The sequence below is a fragment of the Oncorhynchus mykiss genome, chromosome 9 (assembly GCF_057628025.1).
Source record: "Oncorhynchus mykiss isolate SJ-2025 chromosome 9, ASM5762802v1, whole genome shotgun sequence".
In the NCBI taxonomy this organism is placed as follows: domain Eukaryota; kingdom Metazoa; phylum Chordata; class Actinopteri; order Salmoniformes; family Salmonidae; genus Oncorhynchus; species Oncorhynchus mykiss.
The window spans coordinates 54590786-54612398 of NC_143030.1; the positions used below are offsets into that span (position 1 = coordinate 54590786).

General features: G+C 43.9%; 2 protein-coding genes across 24 annotated transcripts in view; both read left to right on the top strand.

Moving 5' to 3' along the window:
- sulf2b (sulfatase 2b) overlaps positions 1 to 8841 on the top strand; it is a 181541-nt gene extending 172700 nt beyond the window's left edge. For 6 of the 23 annotated variants that reach the window (XM_090184522.1, XM_090184524.1, XM_090184523.1 and 3 more), the window contains 10 exons: positions 967 to 1231; positions 1361 to 1457; positions 2389 to 2483; positions 2654 to 2713; positions 2864 to 3027; positions 3095 to 3237; positions 3535 to 3658; positions 4074 to 4107; positions 5675 to 5728; positions 6250 to 8841. In XM_090184522.1, the coding sequence (XP_090040648.1) occupies positions 967 to 1231; positions 1361 to 1457; positions 2389 to 2483; positions 2654 to 2713; positions 2864 to 3027; positions 3095 to 3237; positions 3535 to 3658; positions 4074 to 4107; positions 5675 to 5728; positions 6250 to 6280 (1067 nt within the window). In that variant the 3' untranslated portion in view covers positions 6281 to 8841. Of the gene's footprint in view, positions 1 to 966; positions 1265 to 1360; positions 1458 to 2388; positions 2484 to 2653; positions 2714 to 2863; positions 3028 to 3094; positions 3238 to 3534; positions 3659 to 4073; positions 4108 to 5674; positions 5729 to 6249 lie in introns of all 23 variants that reach the window. The other 17 variants (XM_036988225.2, XM_090184521.1, XM_090184520.1 and 14 more) reach the window with 4 other exon arrangements.
- A 437-nt stretch (positions 8842 to 9278) lies between these two features.
- arhgap46b (Rho GTPase activating protein 46b) overlaps positions 9279 to 21613 on the top strand; it is a 94917-nt gene continuing 82582 nt past the window's right edge. The window contains exon 1 of the mRNA XM_021616045.3: positions 9279 to 9519. Within this exon, the coding sequence (XP_021471720.3) occupies positions 9506 to 9519 (14 nt within the window). The 5' untranslated portion in view covers positions 9279 to 9505. The remainder of the gene's footprint in view (positions 9520 to 21613) is intronic.

The following is a 21613-nucleotide window of genomic DNA, read 5'->3' on the forward strand; positions in this document are numbered from 1 at the left end:
CCATGGCCCGAAGCCTCCAGTGATGATCCATGGCACGAAGCCTCCAGTGATGATCCATGGCACCAAAGCCTCCAGTGATGATCCATGGCCCGAAGCCTCCAGTGATGATCCATGGCCCGAAGCCTCCAGTGATGATCCATGGCCCGAAGCCTCCAGTGATGATCCATGGCACGAAGCCTCCAGTGATGATCCATGGCACGAAACCTCCAGCGTTGATCCGTGGTCCGGAGCCTCCAGCGACGGTCTTCAGTCCGGAGCCTCTGGCGATGATCTGTGGCCCGGTTCCTCCAGGGAAGGTCCATGCACCAGGGCCGCCACCTAAGCGTAGGGATCTGCGGGAGGAGGGGGGTCTACGACCCGCACCGGAGCCGCCGCCAGCGACGGTCTTCAGCCTCGAGCGATTGGGAATCATACTTAGGCAGCCTTTTTCCCACCTGTGTTTTGTGGGTGGTTATTTTCTGTTTAGTATCTGTTTATCTGACAGAACTGTTCGCTTTTGTTTTGTTACTTTGCTCGAGTGTTTCTTTGATCAATAAAATCATGAACACTTTCCATGCTGCACTTTGGTCCACTCATTCCAACGAGAGCCATTACATCAATGATTCTCTATACCCCTCAAATAAAAATCTGGACCTCAAAGCCAGTTCCACTGCTGTTTCATTTCCCCCCTCTAATCAGGAACTGATTTAGACCTGGGACACCAGGTGTGTACAATTAATGATAAGGTAGAACAGAAAGCCAGCAGGCTCTGGACCTTGTAGGGTAAGATTTGAATACCTCTACTATAGATGGCTTGTTTTCTCACATAAACTGAAATTAGGTGAACATGATAGAATTTTGTAAACCAGTAAATGGCGGAGCGATTTCTACATATTTCACCTTTAATGAGTATCATAGGGTCTGATAGGGTTTATATACTGACTGTAGCAATCCCTCCACTATCTCACCCTGCCCTCCTCCTGACAGAGATGAAAGCCATCAAGAGCTACGCTCGTAACCGTTACTCCCGCTCTGTGGAGATGGAGATAGGAGGGGACCTGTATGCTGTAGACTTGGAGGATGGATACCAGCCTGTACCGGCCCCCAGGAACCTCAGCCAGGCTGGGGCCAGGACCCCACGCGACGACACTGAGGACGACTTCAGTGGCATGGGGGTCACTGTCACCGTCACCCCCAGGACTAGCAGCAAAAGTCTAGCTATTGTATCTTCTGGAATCAAAGTCACACACAGGTCAGGGAGTGTGTGGATGTTCAATGTGGATGGGTGGGTTTGTTTGTAGTGTGTTAGTACTGCATGTTGAGTGTGTTGTTGTGTTAGTTATTGATTAGGCTAAATGCTCAGTGTGTATCCTGTCCTCAGGTGCTCTATTCTGGCCAATGACACAGTGAAGTGTGATACAGGGATCTATAAGTCCCTGCAGGCCTGGAAGGACCACAAACTCCACATCGATCACGAGGTGAGTCTTCTCAGCCACTCACATAACTGATGTTTTATTCCTCAAGGCAGTTGATTATCTTCAGTGGTCACAGTGACCGTGTCATGACAATCAATAACTGACAATGAAATCGATGACAATTATGGACAGCATCAATGATTGTGTAATTATGAATTAGTTGAATATAGTCTGCTATTGACACACACATACTCAGATTCAGTTCCTGTGTTGAATGCCACTCTGTGTCGTAATCCACTGAGGGCACAAAACATTAGGAACACTTTCCTAATCGTCCTAATATTGATTGGCATCCCCTTTTTCCCTGAGAACAACCTCAATTCGTCGAGGCATGAACTCTATATAAGGTATCGAAAGAGCTCCACAGGGATGCTGGCCCATGTTGACTCCAATGCTTCCCACAGTTGTTTCAAATTGGCTGAATGTCCTTTGGGTGGTGGACCATTCTTGATACACACGGGAAATTGTTGAGTGTGGAAAAACCCAGCAGTGTTGCAGTTCTTGAGACAAACCGGAGGACCTGGCCCGTTCAAAGGCACTTAAATCTTTTGTCTTGCCCATTCACCCTCAGAATGGCGCACATACACAATCCATGTCTCAATTGTCTTCCAAATACTTCTTTAACCAGTCTGCTCCCCTTCAGCTACACTGATTGAAATGGATTTAACAGGTGACATCAATAAGGGATCATAGCTTTCACCTGGTCAGTCAGTCATGGAAGCAGATGAATCTACCGTTGTGTAATCTCAGCGCATATGCCATTTAGCAGACACTTTATTCCAAACGATGTACAGTTATGCCTGCATACATTTTACATACCTGTGTTCCCGGTAATCCAACTTCTGGCATTGCAAGCGCCATGCTCTACCAACGGAGCTACAGAAGCCCTCATTGTTGTGATATTCCTCTATCTAATGCCCTGCATCTCTGTTAGATTGAGACCCTGCAAACAAAGATCAAGAACCTAAGAGAGGTTAGGGGTCACCTGAAGAAAGCCCGCCCAGAGGAGTGTGACTGCAACCACTACATGTAAGGACCAAACTCTTAGGAATCCATCGTTTTATTACCAATATCCTTCCACATACTAAATGGCAGCATTAGATGCACTTACAGTGAAGATAACGGCTGTCTGCCAGACTTGAAGAGGTTTACCCCATGCTCATAAAGACTGATTATGTAAATATCTGTCTGTGTTTCAGCTACAAGTCTAAGTACAAGAGTAAGCTCAGGCACAAAGGAGGCAGCATTCACCCATTCAGGTAAGGGGGTGGGTTTGTGTATAAGAAAGGGACATGTACTGTTTGTGTGCTTCTGCCTATGTAGTGATTGCATATCTACAGTGTGTATTTGAATGTGCCATTGTGCCACTGTGTGATGTGTGTATTTCTATGTGTGTGTGACGTCATCAGGAAGGGTCAGGATAAGAAGGCGTGGTTACTGAAAGAGCAGAAGAGGAGGAAGAAGATGCGGAAGCTGCTGAAACGTCTGAGGAACAACGACACCTGTAGCATGCCTGGTCTCACCTGCTTCACCCACGACAACCAGCACTGGCAGACCGCCCCCTTCTGGACAAGTAAGAGACTACACACACACAAACACACATACTCACGCTAGCATTACTGACTATTCTCTGTCTGCAGTGGGTCCGTTCTGTGCCTGCACCAGTGCCAACAACAACACCTACTGGTGTCTGAGGACCATCAACGAGACACACAACTTCCTCTTCTGCGAGTTTGCTACTGGCTTCCTGGAATACTTTGACCTCAACACAGATCCCTACCAGGTCAGTACTCATTCCTCACTGCAAGCACAAGTAAAGATGCCTTCTACCATTCACTACTGGGGGCAAGTGGTTGAATCAACGTTGTTTCCACGTCATTTCAATAAAATGACGTCGAACCAATGTGGAATAGACATTGAATTGACGTCTGCGCCCAGCGGGTAGCCTGCTGCCCTGTTTCAAGATAGCAAAGTGAAAATCAGCTGTTATATAAGAGACATTAGACCAGTACGGCCAGTATGAATACCAGTACTATTCATCTCTCTCACCCACCTGTACTCTCTCTCTCTCTCCGTGTAGCTGATGAATGCTGTGAATACGCTGGACCGAACCGTCTTAAACCAGCTCCACGTTCAACTCATGGAGCTCCGCAGCTGCAAGGGCCACAAGCAGTGCAACCCCCGTACCCGCAACCTGGAGCTGGGTGAGTTCCTCTCTCACACACACACACACACACACACTATGCCAGGTTGTTGTGGGTTGTGACTACAGACGAATGATCTCTGTTTGGCATCCTCATCCTCATCATCCTCACCACCAGACCCAAGTCATGCCTGGATTTCTGTTCTTGCATTACTTCTCATGTATCAGTTCTTGAACTGCATTTTAAACAGTTACAACCGCTCCCTTCCGAATGTGTTTTGTTCCTTTTAATTAAGGTCAATTCATTTGGAAACGTTTTTCTACTTGTATTTATTTGAATTTCAGATAACATTTTGGCTTTAAAAGGACTGCTCTTTCTAAAGCGTTTGAAAGCCTCTCTTAACGAGGTCTCTGTGCCTTCATTGATAGGAATCTGTTCCTATATTCTCTAACCACTGCTATTGTCTCTTCTTCAGGAGGCAAAGAGAGAAGCAGCTTTGATGAATACAGGTATCTTTACTCATTGACTTGAACACCAATCAGCACTTAACGATTTATTAGATATTAGTACTATATAAGATTTATATAAATATTCCTAAAGGATAGCACACATACTTGGTCTAGAATACATTGACAAAATACACAACACTTAGAGAATACATACAGTGCAGTTGGAAAATATTCAGACCCTTCCCTTTTTAAATTTTTGTGATGTCACAGCCTTATCCTAAAATGGATTAAATAAATAAAAAATCTACACACAATACCCCATAATGACAAAGCGAAAACAGGCTTTTAGATTTTTTTGTTGCAAATTTATTCAAAATAAAAAACATAAATAACTTATTTACATAAGTATTCAGACCCTTTGGGAGAAGGGCCTTGGTCAGGGAGGTGACCAAGAACCTGATGGTCACTCTGTTCCACTGTGGATATGGGAGAACTTTCCAGAGGGGCAACCATCTCTGCAGCACTCCACCAATCAGGTCTTTATGGTAGAGTGGCCAGACTGAAGCCACTCTTCAGTAAAAGGCACATGACAGCCCGCTTGGAGTTTGCCAAAAGGCACCTAAAGGACTCTGACCATGAGAAACAAGATTCTCTGGTCTGATGAAACCCTGATGGAACTCTTGGGCCTGAATGCCAAGCATCACGTCTGGAGGAAACCTGGCACCATCCCTACGGTGAAGCATTGTGGTGACAGCATCATGCTGTGGGGATGTTTTTCAGCAGCAGGGACTGGAAGACTAGTCAAGATCAAGGGAAAGATGAACGGAACAAAGTACAGAGAGATCCTTGATGAAAGCATCCAGGACCTCAGGACTGGGGCGAAGGTTCCCATTCCAACAGGACAACAACCCTAAGCACACAGCCACGACAACGCAGGAGTGGCTTCGCGACGAGGCTCTCTGAATGTCCTTGTGTGGCCCAGCCAGAGCCCGGAATGGAACCCGATTGAACATTTCTGGAGAGACCTGAAAATAGCTGTGCAGTGACGCTCCCTATCCAACCTGATAGAGCTTGAGAGGATCTGCATAGAACAATGGGAGAAACTCCCCAAATACAGGTGTGCCAAGATTTTCACTTCATACCTAAGAAGATTTGAGGCTGTAATCGCTACCAAAGGTGCTTCAACAAAGTACTGAGTAAAGGGTCTGAATACTTATGTAAATGTGATATTTCCTTTTTTATTTTTTAGCAGAACATTCTAAAAACCTGTTTTGTCATTGTGGAGTATTGTGTGTAGATTGAGGGGGGAATTTAAAAAAAAATACATTTTAGAATAAGGCTGTAATGTGGAAAAAGTCAAGGGGTCTGAATACTTTCCAAATGCACTGTACATGTGGGGCGAGGGTGTTTTTTAGTGTTGTGTGCAGTTTCTCTTGCTTTCCTCTGCATCTTTGCATGACAGCTGGGTTGGGGGACTGGGCACTTTTCTAACCTGGGGGTTACACTGTACGTATGCTTGACTGTCTCTGCACTGCTTCTGACTGAGGATGGGAGAGGGTTGAGGGCTTATTTTCCTCTGCTTGAATGGGCTGGGTAACAGTCTGTCTTATTGTCGCTTGTGCATCAGGCAGTTTCAACGCAGAAAGTGGCCAAAAGTGAAGAAGCCCACCTCCAAATCACTGTGAGTTTGGACATCCCATCTGGTCCTCACGATGTCACCAGTCACCTCTAACTGAGCTTTTCTTCCTCTCTTTCCTCTCTTCCTTCTCTGTAGTTTTTTCAACTCTGGGTTCGTCCAGGCTTGCATGCTGATCTCTGCCAGTTCTAGTTTATAACCACGTCTTTCTCACTCTCCTGTCTGTCTGCATGGATGTTCTGACCTGCACAGCTCTGCTCACATCTCACCAGGGCGTCATCCACCCCCACCGCCCAACACATCTGCCTTAATCATTTTATCATCTCTGTCTATTGGTTGACTTTTCTCTTTTATGACGTTTCATATGGTCTCTTATAATGTCTCTTTCTGATACTCTGTGTTTCGTGATTTATCTCTATTGTTGCCTGATATACTAGAGCCTGATGTGAATATCACCGCATCAACCCATTCACGTGGTGCTGACGGGAAGAGATACAGACATAACAGGTGCCAGAGGTTTACTGTGAATGACAACTGTTTTTGTCTGTGTGCTTTTGTCTCATCAGAGGACAGATTTGGGAAGGCTGGGAGGGATAGGGTCCATGAGGCCAGAGTGGCCCCACCCGAAGTGCCCACTGTGGGGGGAACGGGAATGGACTGGTCAGAACTTGAACCCTTGTACAGACTTGACGAGCACGCCTACGATCTCAAACTCAACTTCAACGTCAGCCTGGAGGACTGGGACAACTTTTGCGGGACCGTGGACAGGATGTTCACGTTGCTCGGCAACTTCAACCACCAGCCGAACGGGCCCCGCAGCAACGTAATTCCCGGGGAGGGGAGAGGAGGAAGAGACCACGCCCTGGTGTCATCAACGGACCAATCAACCTCAGCCATCTACCTGACCACCCTGGCCACCCCTGCTCTCCTGCTGAGAGAGGCTGGGGCCGAGGTCCTGAGGGAGGCACTGGGGCTGAATGGAGGGCCGCACCGCTCTCCCTCTCCCTCCTCCTCTTCCTCTCCCCTAGTTCCAGCTGAGGAGGGCAGCTCAGACTGGAACCGCGCCCCACCTCTTCTCAACCAGCTCACTCTGCATGAGAAGGAAGAGGATGAGGAGAGCAGGGAGAGAGGTGATGAAGAGGAGAAGGAGATGTTGAGGAGGCGGTCGTCCCGGTGGAGACTGAACCATGCTCACTGTGACTGCAGTGACTTTGTTCAGGAGGCTGAGAATGGGTTACCCGTATGACTGCTTGTAAGACCCCTCTCTCTCTGTCTCCCCTCCTCACCTGAGATTTTAGGGACACTGAACCAGCAGAATGCCACCTCTGGCCTGTCCCCCACCCTGACCTCTCATCCTCTTCCTCCTTATGCCACAGCAGCACCTCCAGGCTGATATCGGGATGAGCCTGTCCCTTTAATCCAGACTGTGGCCCTCCAGTGCTCCAGTCATAGCCCAGGCCAGCAGACTGCCCCCTGCTGGCCCCTTCCTGTAATACACCACCACACGACAGACTCCACAAGGAGATCCTCTAGGCTCGCAGCAGCAGTCCATGATTATTTTCCTAATGCAGGACTTTGCTTTGGTTTTTGTTTGTGGGGCAGGGAACGAATGGGAGAGGAAAGGAAACTTGACAGATTTTTGATATTCATTGGAATCTTTGAAAAATATTTTGTATTGTGGCCATGTGTACTTTACTTTTAGGTTTTTACTACTAGCTATATTCATTGGCGGTGATTCCATCCCACTGTGCAGCTTCAGTGTATGTGGCACATTGATTTCATGTTTTTTACCCGTGTGTTACTAATCAACATTTAAAAACCCTTAATTCTATTAAATTCAGATGATCAATTATGAGATTGCAGCGACGCGCGTGCGAGCACACGCACACACACTTTCAGTTACAGTGCAACCTGCCTTTGAGAATGGCGGCAAACATGCATGAGTGGTGGTTAGGGCTAAAGTGCAGGTAGGAACTGGGAGAGTGCCATCAAAGTGCCATCTCTTTTCAGTTGACTTATGTTTCTAATGAAAAACAAGAGACTTGATATTTATGCGATTCAAATATTTTTGGGGAACTCATTCTCTTTTGTTCTTTTTTCAATTTCAAAATGAGTGTTTGACATCCAGATGTTGAACAGAATAAGAGTTTTTACTAATCAGATTTCTACAGCTTGGCCTAAATAAAGCTTGGTATCCATGGCACCTGTTATAAAAAACAGTCCAATCAGAGAACATGCATTTGAAGACAGTCATCTGATGTGAATCTAACTTGTCCAGTCTCTTTGGTTAATCTGTGAGTCTTTTTATGAAGTCATCCGTCTAATACTTCATTGACATCATCAAAGGCCTTAGAGAAAGGAAGTGCGCTTGTTTTGCAATCCGGTTTGTCCCAAAGGTGGGCGGGACATAGGTTTGGCAACCCGCTCAGACCTTACAGCAAACCTGGCAGTTTATGTTGCCTAATACCACTTATGGAAACTTAGGACATGCTGGTTTGTAAAACAAGCGCACCCAGTCATGATCAGCCGTAACTTCATGGTCTAAAGACTGTGTACACGTTTCCCTTATCATGGATTTTCTGTAGAAATTAAAATAAATGGAAAAATAAATGTATTTAACGAATGTTGCATTCTTTATAACAATATATGGCTGTTACTAGTCCGTTTGTTTTCGCTATACATGGTGCTATTGCGGTCTTAACGTATATATAAAATTGCTGCATGTATTTGAATGTATGTTTTTGCAATTAATGTAAATGTTTAAATATATTTTATAATACACAGAAAACTAAAGGTTTAATTATCTATCAGACACTGCCCTCTCTACTATCTGTGCACTGTTGTTTCACACCTGTAAGTATAGTCTTCTGATATAAAGATTCCCCCCCTAATTTACCTGGAAACTGAATCTCCCCCCAGTAATGTTGTACCATATTGTATAATGTAAAACAAGTCCCTTCTCCACCCGGAAAAAAAAGAAGCAACACAACTTTTTATTAGCACTTTGAAAGAGGCTACTGTATGTGAAAGAAGGTTTTATCATAACAATGCCTTGTACAGTTAAATAGATTTATCATACATATATTTTTGTTTCCTTCGGTTTACCAGTGAACAGTTGATAGCGGTAACTAGTTTGTGAATAAAGTGTTGAATGCCAAGGTTTCCTCTTCACTTAATCTGGGGTGTGTTTATTTTTCATGTTCATCTCAGTCCTGCCAACTTTGATTGGGAGACTCTGTTACCAATGCGATATATAACAATGTCTTTGTTGCACATTCATGCACTGTCTAACATATGTTTCTGGGTTCTGAATAACCACACGTTTGATCTTGTTTCATATTCAGCCAGCAGGGGTCGCCGGTTCTTTCCGTTTGGGAAGCCTTAATGACTAGCACATACAGTTTATAATCATGTCAGGAAATGTGAAATCGCTTGACAACTGCATTGTTTTATTAGCCTAGTACATAAGCGTTCTTTCACAGACAGGTTAGTTGATGACGGACTCCAGTCCGTGGTGTGTTTACTCTGTCTGGGCACTAGATGGGGGTATTGGATCATTTTTGACACAGATCATCAGACAGCAAAATGCAGAGATGACAGTTCAATTACAGTCCTGTAGGGATAAGATTCCACACAACCCAAAGGCATGGTGGAGTTTAGTGGAGGGGAAGGAGGGAGAAACGCCGACCGTCTGACTCACACAGACAGGGCAGGGGTGAGAGGCAGTACTCTGTGCTGTAGTTACGTGGAACTGCACATAGCTGGGAAATCTACTACAACGCACATCTTTTTCCAACTTTTTGCGCATATAATGTGAGGAAAATGGCCGAGACAAGGTAAGCAAGTTACTATTGTACAGTGTATTGTCAATGTATGTTTAGATGAACGAAACTAGACGGATACAATTAAACAAGTTTTTCTTCTGTTGATCCTCGTTACAATGTAGCTGCTATTCACTTCTGCCGATTCATGACTGTCTGCTGTGCAACAGTACAATACCGCTAATAAAACAGGGCTGAAGTAGGCGAATTGACTGGCGATTAAGTTTCAAATTGGTCAAACCTTTATAGCAAAACGTTTTGTATCGGTTTAGCTTTTCGTGCCAGAAATGAAAACGTTCACTGTATTTGCAATTCAAAGGGTATGCTATGAAAATTCATAAGAACCAACATTTGTCAAAGGCAATTCGTTATTACAGCGTAATAATATCATGTAGTCAATGAAACGCACTAAAAGTTGATACAGGACACTAACAGGATATAAAAACGAATGCACTGGGATAAATGTTATTATATTTCAATAATTATATGACTGTTCTGTATCAATATGCATTATTTATTGTTGCTCTTTTTTTCCTAGACAGTATTTTTTTTAACACAACATATGCCTGCCTACCTGTCCTACATCACAGTGCACTCCACTGCTCCTCATGGGTGTGAAAAAGTAGAACCAGGCAAACCATGCCTCTGGGCAACTTCAACGTTCAAACACGGGAACTAAGGTTTTCACAATGGAATAGGTCTAATGGGTTAGTCTGGGGGAAACATGCCTGATCTTGACCGGTTGCATATCCGTGAACAGATGCTGAATGCTACAGGAGAGGGCTGGTTTGTTACAGGACCTTATCCTTCCCTCTGGTACTGTCAGGCAATCGGCCAGTCAGTCACCTCCCATCCTGACTGCCAGGTGCCATCCTTAAAGGTCCAATGCAGACGTTTTTATCTCAATATCAAATCATTTCTGGGTAACAATTAATCACCTTACTGTGATTGTTTTCTGTTAAAATGGTCAAAAAGAAAATGATTTCTTAGAAAAGAGCAATTTCTCAAGCAATCATTTTTCAAGTACTGTAGCTAGGTTTCTATCCAATTGGCAACAGATCTTCATGTGAATACTATCTAGTAGAGGTCAACCGATTAATCGGAATGGCCAATTAATTAGGGCCGATTTCAAGTTTTCATAACAGTCGGAAATCGGTATTTTTAAAATGGTTTTTTTACACCTTTATTTAATCTTTATTTAACTAGGCAAGTCAGTTAAATACACATTCGTATTTTCAATGACGGCCTAGGAACAGTGGGTTAACTGCCTCTTTCAGGGGCAGAATGACAGATTTTCACCTTGTCAGCTTGGGGGATCCAATCTTGCAACCTCACAGTTAACTCGTCCAACGCAATGACGACCTGCCTCTCTCTCGTTGCACTCCACAAGGAGCCTGCCTGCTACGCGAATGCAGTAAGCCAAGGTAAGTTGCTAGCTAGCATTAAACTTAACTTCTAAAACCATCAATCAATCATAATCACTAGTTAACTACACATGGTTGATGATATTACTAGATATTATCTAGCGTGTCCTGCGTTGCATATTATCTGACTGAGCATACAAGTATCTAAGTATCTAACTGAGCGGTGGTAGGCAGAAGCAGGCGCATAAACATTCATTCAAACAGCACTTTCTTTGCGTTTGGCCAGCAGCTCTTCGTTGTGGGTCAAGCATTGCGCAGTTTATGACTTAAAGCCTATCAACTCCAGAGATGAGGCTGGTGTAACCGAAGTGAAATGGCTGGCTAGTTAGCGCGCGCTAATAGCGTTTCAAACGTCACTTGCTCTGAGCCCTGGAGTGGTTGTTTCCGTTGCTCTGCATGGGTAATGCTGCTTCGAGGGTGGCTGTTGTCGTTTTGTTCCCTGGTTCGAGCCCAGGTAGGGGCGAGGAGAGGGATGGAAGCTATACTGTTACACTGGCAATACTAAAGTGCCTATAAGAACATCCAATAGTCAAAGGTTAATGAAATACAAATGGTATAGAGGGAAATAGTCCTATAATTCCTATAATAACTACAACCTAAAACTTCTTTCCTGGGAATATTGAAGACTCGTGTTAAAAGGAACCATCAGCTTTCATATGTTCTCATGTTCTGAGCAAGGAACTTAAACGTTAGCTTTCTTACATGGCACATATTGCACTTTTACTTTCTTCTCCAACACTTTGTTTTTGCATTATTTAAACCAAATTGAACATGTTTCACTATTTATTTGAGGGTAAATTGATTTTATTGATGTATTATATTAAGTTAAAATAAGTGTTCATTCAGTATTGTTGTAATTGTCATTATTACAAATAATAAAATTTAAAAAATGGCCGATTAATCGGTATCGGCTTTTTTGGTCCTCCAATAATCGGTATTGGTATCTGCGTTGAAAAACCATAATCGGTCGACCTCTACTCCCTAGTATCCGCATAAAGAAAATATGATCATTTTCCCACCTGTGGTGTGTTCCCACCAAATTGCCTTTTTGCTGATAAAAATCAGTGTGTCATGTCATAGTGCACACAAAATGTTATTTTCGATTGTACCGAATAAAAATCTAAAGTTCAATATGTTTCCATCACATTTTCAACGATACTGATAGTTTTGTCACAACTACTATTGCGTTAGCAAATGTTCCTACTATGGTCTTAGAAGGTGGTCGACAGCTCGCAGATAGGCCTACAGTAGGTAGACTGTGCAGGTATAGTCTACACATGATGAGATGATTATGGATAAGAGCGAGAATTGTTTTATTTGTCAAACACAGTCAAGCATCGATCATAATGTCACCAGAATAAGACCCCCATTATTTATTGGAAAGGAGCATCAAGATCACAGTGCACTTTCATCATAACTTACTTCATCTGTAGCCTAATAAACTGTATGGTTTCCCTAGTTGTAGTGGGAGGGCCACACACCATATCATCTTGTGACTCCAAGTTTACTTTGATAGGATGGTTATTATATCAATACAATACACACAATACCACATAATGACAAAGCGAAAACAGAAATACCTTATTTACATAAGTATTCAGACCCTTTGCCATTAGTCTCAATTGAGCTCAGGTGCAGCCTGTTTCCATTGATCATCCTTGAGATGTTTCTACAACTTGATTGGAGTCCACCTGTGGTAAATTCAATTGATTGGACCTGATTTGGAAAGGCACACACCTGTCTATACAAGGTCTCACAGTTGACAGTGCACGTCAGAGCAAAAACCAAGCCATGAGGTTGAAGGAATTGTCCTCAGAGCTCAGATACAGGATTGTGTCGAGGCACAGATCTGGGGCAGGGTACCAAAAATGTTTTGCAGCATTGAAGGTCCCCAAAACACAGTGGCCTCTATCATTCTTAAGTGTAGGAAGTGTGGAACCACCAAGACTGTTACTAGAGCTGGCCGCTCGGCCAAACACCGCAATCGGTGGAGAATGGCCATGGTCAGGGAGGTGACCTAGAACCTGATGGTCACTCTGACAGAGCTCCAGAGTTCTCTGTGGAGATGGGAGAACCTCCCAGAAGGACAAACATCTCTGCAGCACTCCACCAATCAAGCCTTTATGGTAGAGTGGCCAGACGGAGGCCACTCCTCAGTAAAAGGCACGACAGACCGCTTGGAGTTTTCCAAAAAGGCACCTAAAGGACTCTCAGACCATGAGAAACAAGATTCTCTGGTCTGATGAAACCAATATTGAACTCTTTGCCTGAATGCCAAGCGTCACGTCTGGAAGAAACTTGGCACCATCCCTACAGTGAAGCATGGTGGTGGCAGCATAATGCTGTGGGGATGTTTTTTAGTGGCAGGGACTGGGAGACTAGTCAGGATCAAGGGAAAGATGAACAGGGTGAAGTACAGAGAGATCCTTGATGAAAACCTGCTCCAGAGCACGCAGGACCTCAGATTGGGACAAAGGTTCACCTTCCAACAGGACAACGCAGGAGTGGCTTCGGATCAAGTCTCTGAATGTCCTTGAGTGGCCCAGCCACAGCCCGGACTTGAACCCGATCGAAGATCTCTGGAAAGATCTGAAAATAGCTGTGTAGCAATGCTCCCCATCCATCCTGACAGAGCTTGAGAGGATCTACAGAGAAGAATAGGAGAAACTCCCTAAAAACAGGTGTGCCAAGCTTGTAGCATCATACCCAAGAAGACTTGAGGCTGTAATCACTGCCAAAGGTGCTTCAACAAAGTACTGAGTAAAGGGTCTAAATACTTATTTAAATGTGATATTTCAGTTTTACATTTTTGATACATTTGCAAAAATTTCTACAAACCCGTTTTTGCTTTGTCATTATGGGGTATTGTGTGATGCAGAAAAATAGCAATCCAATCCATTTAAGAGTAAGGCTGTAAAGGAACACATTGTGGTCAAAGTCAAGGGTTCAAAATTCTTTCTGAATGCACTGTATTTGCGCGTGCCGCCATTTCTAGCATAACTAATTTGACCAATCCAAAAAGATCCCACCATGTCGAATGAAAAAAATATTTGTTGGCATTTATAAAATTGTATCGAAACTTCCTGTTTCCGTCACAGCTGTCCAGATGTTTGTTTTTATAAGGTAGGACTTTAAAACTGTGGATGGAAACGTGGTTAGTGTCTGTCTGTGAGTTGTCTGAGTGGAGAGGGGAAAACTGCTCTTATTTGGCAGAGAGGTTTGGAACTCTCCTTCTTATTGGTCTATTAACTAATTTACCACCTGGTGATGTCACCATGCAGGCCAAAACTCCATCCCACCAAAACAGAGAGAAATGTCCGATCTTTTCAAACGTCTGTTACAATGTCACAGTATTATTCCAACCTCATAGAAATGTATGTAAAACAGAAAAGTCTGGTTTTTGACTGCATTAGACCTTTAGTGGAGTCACGAGTCGGATGGGAGTGGACATATTTTATTCATCATTTAGCTCTTACACAGAGTCAATTAGCTAGTGTTGGGCACATGTTTTAAACAATTGAATCAATTAGAAATCTAAAGATTGGGATAGTTCAGCTCCACTTGATAGCCTGTAATCAGTTGATGTATAGTAAAGTAGTTAGAGCAGCTTGCTCTACTGAATAGAGATGCCTGTACTCTATAATCATACTTGAAGTGAGTCCAAGTTACACATTGTGAAGACACTGAGCAAATGAAGGCAATGGAATCACAACCTATGTTTTATTGTGGTATGGAAAAGCCAAAGTTGGATTGTATGATTGTGGTCCGATTTTAATGATCACTTTGTTGTCTTGAATCTTGTCAGATGTTCCTACAAATTGCTTGGTTTTGTTGCCAAAGTTTAAACACCAAGCACTATTGCATGTTCCAATTTGCTATAACTATTATATGAAGTATTCATGTACTATATTTCCATCTTTGTTTTCCACTGCTGTCCTGTGGAGAGAGTGAGCATGCGTGCGTGGGAAAGGGACAGGTGCTTATATTCAGAGCCTTTGACTCTTTCCACATTTTGTTAGGTTACAGCCTTATTCTAAAATGGATTAAATCGTTTTTTTTCCTCGTCAATCTACACACAATACCACATGATGACAAAGCAAAAACAGGTTTTCAGAAATGTTTGCTAATTTATTGCAAAAAATTAAATGGAAATATCACATTTACATAAATATTCAGACCCTTTACTCCGTACTTTGTTGAAGCACCTTTGGCAGTGATTACAGCCTCTAGTCGTCTTGGGTATGATGCGACAAGCTTGGCACATCTGTATTTGGGGAGTTTTCCCCATTCTTCTCTGCAGATCATCTCACGCTCTGTCAGGTTGGATGGGGAGCGTTGCTGCGCAGCTATTTTCAAGTCTCTCCAGAGATGTTTGATCGGGAGCAGGTTTTCTAAAAGGATCTCTCTGTACTTTGCTCCGGTCATCTTTGCCTCGATCCTGACTAGTCTCCCAGTCCCTGCCACTGAAAAATATCCCCACAGCATGATGTTGCCACCACCATGCTTCACCGTTGGGATGGTGCCAGGTTTCCTCCTTATGTGACGCTTGGCATGTGGACAATTCCTTTGACCTCATGGCTTGGTTTTTGCTCTGACATGCACTGTCAACTGTGGGACCTTATACAGACAGGTGTGTGACTTTCCAAATCATGTCCAATCAATTTAATTTACCACAGGTGGACTCCAATCAAGTTGTAGAAACATCTCAAGGATGATCAATGGAAACAGGATGTACCTGAGCTCAATTTCCAGTCTCAAATCAAAGGTCCTGAATACTTATGTAAATAAAGTATTTATGTTTTTCAAATATTTCTGCAAACCTGTTTTTGCTTTGTCATTGTGGGGTATTGTGTGTAGATTGTTGATGATTTTATATTTATTGAATCCATTTTAGAATAAGGCTGTAACGTAACACAAGTCAAAGGGTATGAATACTTTCCGAAGGCACTGTAGGTGGTTTTGTGATTACTACTGGCTCAGGCCACTGCTGTTGTAGAGTTGTTGTAATGGCTTTCCCTTTTCCAGTGCTCCTCCCCATTCACCTGTTTCTCCACTCTTTCCTTTCACCAATGTTCTGTGAGCCCAGGCACAGAACATTGCACTGTTTTTACTGATCAGGGTCAGTTTGTGCTGACTGGGAGTTTGGGCCGAAAAGCTGCATTGTTGGGCCACTGACTGCCGGATGAACCGGAGGGAGCTAACCATCGTGGACATCATCGATGACCATTTTAGATGTTGTCAAAAAAAACTTCAGTCTTCCACAGCTGAGTCAGTGGGTAGTAAGATGGTTGTTGTCGGTAGGTTGATGGAAAGTAACTGTGTGCGTTTGCGTGCACGTTACTCTATGTGTATTTGTGCGGTTGTTTCCATTGTTGTTGTATACCTGCAGGCTACAATAGGTTTGAGTCAGCGCGGTTAAACCCCATAGTTCTTGGATGAGAACGGGCAGGGAGGGTCAGTAAGAGGGTCCCCCAGGCATGGTAGGGTGTGTCCAGACAGGTCTCATAGACTAGACGCAACATAGTGAACCTAAATCCGGGACACGTTTGATATGTTTACATAAGACAGAAAGTTACTTAAGGCAAAAACAAAAGTAGTGTAGTTGGCCGGGGTGGATGGGTTTTTGTATAACACAAAAGTTAGCATTTTAGCTCATTAGCAACTTTGCAACTACTTACTACTTTTTAGTTACTTTTCAACTACTTAGCATGTTAGCTAACCCTTCCCCTAACCTTAACCCTTTAACCTAACTCCTAATCCTAACCTTAACCCCTAACCACTAGCCTAGCTAATGTTAGCCACCTAGTTAACGTTAGCCACCTAGCTAACTTTAGCCAAAACAAATTGCAATTGGTAACATAATCATACGTATGTTTTGCAAATTCTGAACATATTGTATAAATTGCAATTCATAACATATAGTAGTGTGAGGTTTCTTATTTTTTCTCATCGTAACATATCATATGAAATGGATGATGGACATCCACAAATTAATAAATACCATACGAATTATTACATTACATTATACAAATTGTAGTGTTACAAATGTCATTTATTATGTTACGTCTTTGCCTGAGTCCACTTTGGTGTGTCAGTGCAGAGACGGGGGTGGTTTGGTGCTGTCTGAATAATACACCTCTGTGAGGATGGAGATTGCCTGGCTACCCAGACTCCTTGCTCCGGCCAAACGCTACGCCCCGCCCACAGACGTTAATTTCTTCTCCGCAATGAGTCTGAATCTGAGTACCTCCCTGACCCTTCACCGAACGCAAACACATTAGGGGTTGTCGGATTGGTCCAGAAATCAGTGGGTTGGGCCAGAGCCAGAACACAATAATATGAAACAACAGTGAATTAGGTCACTCGGGCTTCTGAGTGGTGCAGCGGTCTAAGGCACTGCATCTCAGTGCTAGAGGTATCACTACAGACTCTGGTTCAATTCCAGGCTGTATCACAACCGGCCGTGATTGGGAGTCCCATAGGGCGGTGCACAATTAGCCCAGCGTCGTTAGGGTTTGGCCGGGGTAGGCCGTCATTGTAAATAAGAATTTGTTCTTAATTGACTTGCCTAAATAATAATAAATAATAATAAATAAAATATCAGATGAAAGGCCTGGATCAAACATAGAGTTGAACCCTGAACAGAGAGCCTGGTCAGACCAAGTTTCTGTAGTGTATCTACAATCTTAGAAAAAAAGGTTCTATCTAAACCCTTTGAATGACCTTTTTGGTTCCAGGTAGAACCCTTTTGGGTTCAATACAGAACCCTTTCCACAGAGGGTTCTACATGGAACCCAAAAGGGTTAGAAGAACTGTTACCATTCACCTCATGAACCCTTCAGAGCATGGTTCATCTCTAGCCGTCTTCCTATGTTCCTGCCTTCCAGTGAGTTTTTCCTAGCCACTATGTTCCTGCCTTCCAGTGAGTTTTTCCTAGCCACTATGTTCCTGCCTTCCAGTGAGTTTTTCCTAGCCACTATGTTCCTGCCTTCTAGTGAGTTTTTCCTAGCCACTATGTTCCTGCCTTCCAGTGAGTTTTTCCTAGCCACTATGTTCCTGCCTTCTAGTGAGTTTTTCCTAGCCACTATGTTCCTGCCTTCCAGTGAGTTTTTCCTAGCCACTATGTCCCTGCCTTCCAGTGAGTTTTTCCTAGCCACTATGTTCCTGCCTTCCAGTGAGTTTTTCCTAGCCACTATGTTCCTGCCTTCCAGTGAGTTTTTCCTAGCCACTATGCTCCTGCCTTCCAGTGAGTTTTTCCTAGCCACTAGGTTCCTGCCTTCCAGTGAGTTTTTCCTAGCCACTATGTTCCTCACTTCTAGTGAGTTTTTCCTAGACACTATGTTCCTGCCTTCCAGTGAGTTTTTCCTAGCCACTATGTTCCTGCCTTCCAGTGAGTTTTTCCTAGCCACTATGTTCCTGCCTTCCAGTGAGTTTTTCCTAGCCACTATGTTCCTGCCTTCCAGTGTGTTTTTCCTAGCCACTAGGTTCCTGCCTTCCAGTGAGTTTTTCCTAGCCACTATGTTCCTGCCTTCTAGTGAGTTTTTCCTAGCCAATATGTTCCTGCCTTCCAGTGAGTTTTTCCTAGCCACTATGTTCCTGCCTTCCAGTGAGTTTTTCCTAGCCACTATGTTCCTGCCTTCCATTGAGTTTTTCCTAGCCACTATGTTCCTGCCTTCCAGTGAGTTTTTCCTAGCCACTATGTTCTTGCCTTCCAGTGAGTTTTTCCTAGCCACTATGTTCCTGCCTTCCAGTGAGTTTTTCCTAGCCACTATATTCCTGCCTTCCAATGAGTTTTTCCTAGCCACTATGTTCCTGCCTTCCAGTGAGTTTTTCCTAGCCACTATGTTCCTGCCTTCTAGTGAGTTTTTCCTAGCCACTATGTTCCTGCCTTCCAGTGAGTTTTTCCTAGCCACTATGTTCCTGCCTTCTAGTGAGTTTTTCCTAGACACTATGTTCCTGCCTTCCAGTGAGTTTTTCCTAGCCACTATGTTCCTGCCTTCCAGTGAGTTTTTCCTAGCCACTATGTTCCTGCCTTCTAGTGAGTTTTTCCTAGACACTATGTTCCTGCCTTCCAGTGAGTTTTTCCTAGCCACTAGGTTCCTGCCTTCCAGTGAGTTTTTCCTAGCCACTATGTTCCTGCCTTCTAGTGAGTTTTTCCTAGCCACTATGTTCCTGCCTTCCAGTGAGTTTTTCCTAGCCACTATGTTCCTGCCTTCCAGTGAGTTTTTCCTAGCCACTATGTTCCTGCCTTCCAGTGAGTTTTTCCTAGCCACTATGTTCCTGCCTTCCAGTGAGTTTTTCCTAGCCACTATGTTCCTGCCTTCCAGTGAGTTTTTCCTAGCCACTATGTTCCTGCCTTCTAGTGAGTTTTTCCTAGACACTATGTTCCTGCCTTCTAGTGAGTTTTTCCTAGCCACTATGTTCCTGCCTTCCAGTGAGTTGTTCCTAGCCACTAGGTTCCTGCCTTCCAGTGAGTTTTTCCTAGCAACTATGTTCCTGCCTTCCAGTGAGTTTTTCCTAGCCACTATGTTCCTGCCTTCTAGTGAGTTTTTCCTAGCCACTATGTTCCTGCCTTCCAGTGAGTTTTTCCTAGCCACTATGTTCCTGCCTTCTAGTGAGTTTTTCCTAGCCACTATGTTCCTGCCTTCCAGTGAGTTTTTCCTAGCCACTATGTTCCTGCCTTCTAGTGAGTTTTTCCTAGCCACTATGTTCCTGCCTTTCAGTGAGTTTTTCCTAGCCACTATGTTCCTGCCTTCCAGTGAGTTTTTCCTAGCCACTATGTTCCTGCCTTCTAGTGAGTTTTTCCTAGCCACTATGCTCCTGCCTTCCAGTGAGTTTTTCCTAGCCACTATGTTCCTGCCTTCCAGTGAGTTTTTCCTAGCCACTATGTTCTTGCCTTCCAGTGAGTTTTTCCTAGCCACTATGTTCCTGCCTTCCAGTGAGTTTTTCCTAGCCACTATATTCCTGCCTTCCAATGAGTTTTTCCTAGCCACTATGTTCCTGCCTTCCAGTGAGTTTTTCCTAGCCACTATGTTCCTGCCTTCTAGTGAGTTTTTCCTAGCCACTATGTTCCTGCCTTCCAGTGAGTTTTTCCTAGCCACTATGTTCCTGCCTTCTAGTGAGTTTTTCCTAGACACTATGTTCCTGCCTTCCAGTGAGTTTTTCCTAGCCACTATGTTCCTGCCTTCCAGTGAGTTTTTCCTAGCCACTATGTTCCTGCCTTCTAGTGAGTTTTTCCTAGACACTATGTTCCTGCCTTCCAGTGAGTTTTTCCTAGCCACTAGGTTCCTGCCTTCCAGTGAGTTTTTCCTAGCCACTATGTTCCTGCCTTCTAGTGAGTTTTTCCTAGCCACTATGTTCCTGCCTTCCAGTGAGTTTTTCCTAGCCACTATGTTCCTGCCTTCCAGTGAGTTTTTCCTAGCCACTATGTTCCTGCCTTCCATTGAGTTTTTCCTAGCCACTATGTTCCTGCCTTCCAGTGAGTTTTTCCTAGCCACTATGTTCCTGCCTTCCAGTGAGTTTTTCCTAGCCACTATATTCCTGCCTTCCAATGAGTTTTTCCTAGCCACTATGTTCCTGCCTTCCAGTGAGTTTTTCCTAGCCACTATGTTCCTGCCTTCTAGTGAGTTTTTCCTAGCCACTATGTTCCTGCCTTCCAGTGAGTTTTTCCTAGCCACTATGTTCCTGCCTTCTAGTGAGTTTTTCCTAGACACTATGTTCCTGCCTTCTAGTGAGTTTTTCCTAGCCACTATGTTCCTGCCTTCCAGTGAGTTTTTCCTAGCAACTATGTTCCTGCCTTCCAGTGAGTTTTTCCTAGCCACTATGTTCCTGCCTTCTAGTGAGTTTTTCCTAGCCACTATGTTCCTGCCTTCCAGTGAGTTTTTCCTAGCCACTATGTTCCTGCCTTCTAGTGAGTTTTTCCTAGCCACTATGTTCCTGCCTTCCAGTGAGTTTTTCCTAGCCACTATGTTCCTGCCTTCTAGTGAGTTTTTCCTAGCCACTATGTTCCTGCCTTTCAGTGAGTTTTTCCTAGCCACTATGTTCCTGCCTTCCAGTGAGTTTTTCCTAGCCACTATGTTCCTGCCTTCTAGTGAGTTTTTCCTAGCCACTATGCTCCTGCCTTCCAGTGAGTTTTTCCTAGCCACTATGCTCCTGCCTTCCAGTGAGTTTTTCCTAACCACTATGTTCCTGCCTCTGCATTGCTTGCTCTTTGGGGTTTTATGCTGGGTATCTGTAAACCACTTTGTGACAACTGCTAATGTAAAAAGAGCTTAATAAAAGACATTTGATACATGTCAATATTCCAGATTGGAAAACCCCCAGCAACCAACACCGGGGCGAACGTTACTCTAATGACTAGTTATTTCCAGAGACCTTTCAGTTGCTTTAACATTCCCCAAATACTCCTCGAGTCCAAACCTCTTGGCTCCTCTCCCTTTCTGTTTGGTTTTATCACTACCCAGTAGGTGGTTGTCTGGAAAAAACTCACAGTATTTAACTGGTCTAACTGGCCCGTACCCCTGACGTGGTGGTCCTTAGGCCTGGGTCCCAGAGTAGTAGTCTGTAAAAACGCCTGCTCATTAAGACGGGCAGAGATGGCCCGGTTTCAGTGTTTTAGGTCATTACCACAGCCAAGGCTTGATGTGCTACATTGACTTTACTCCTGGGCCATGACTGGAAGACCC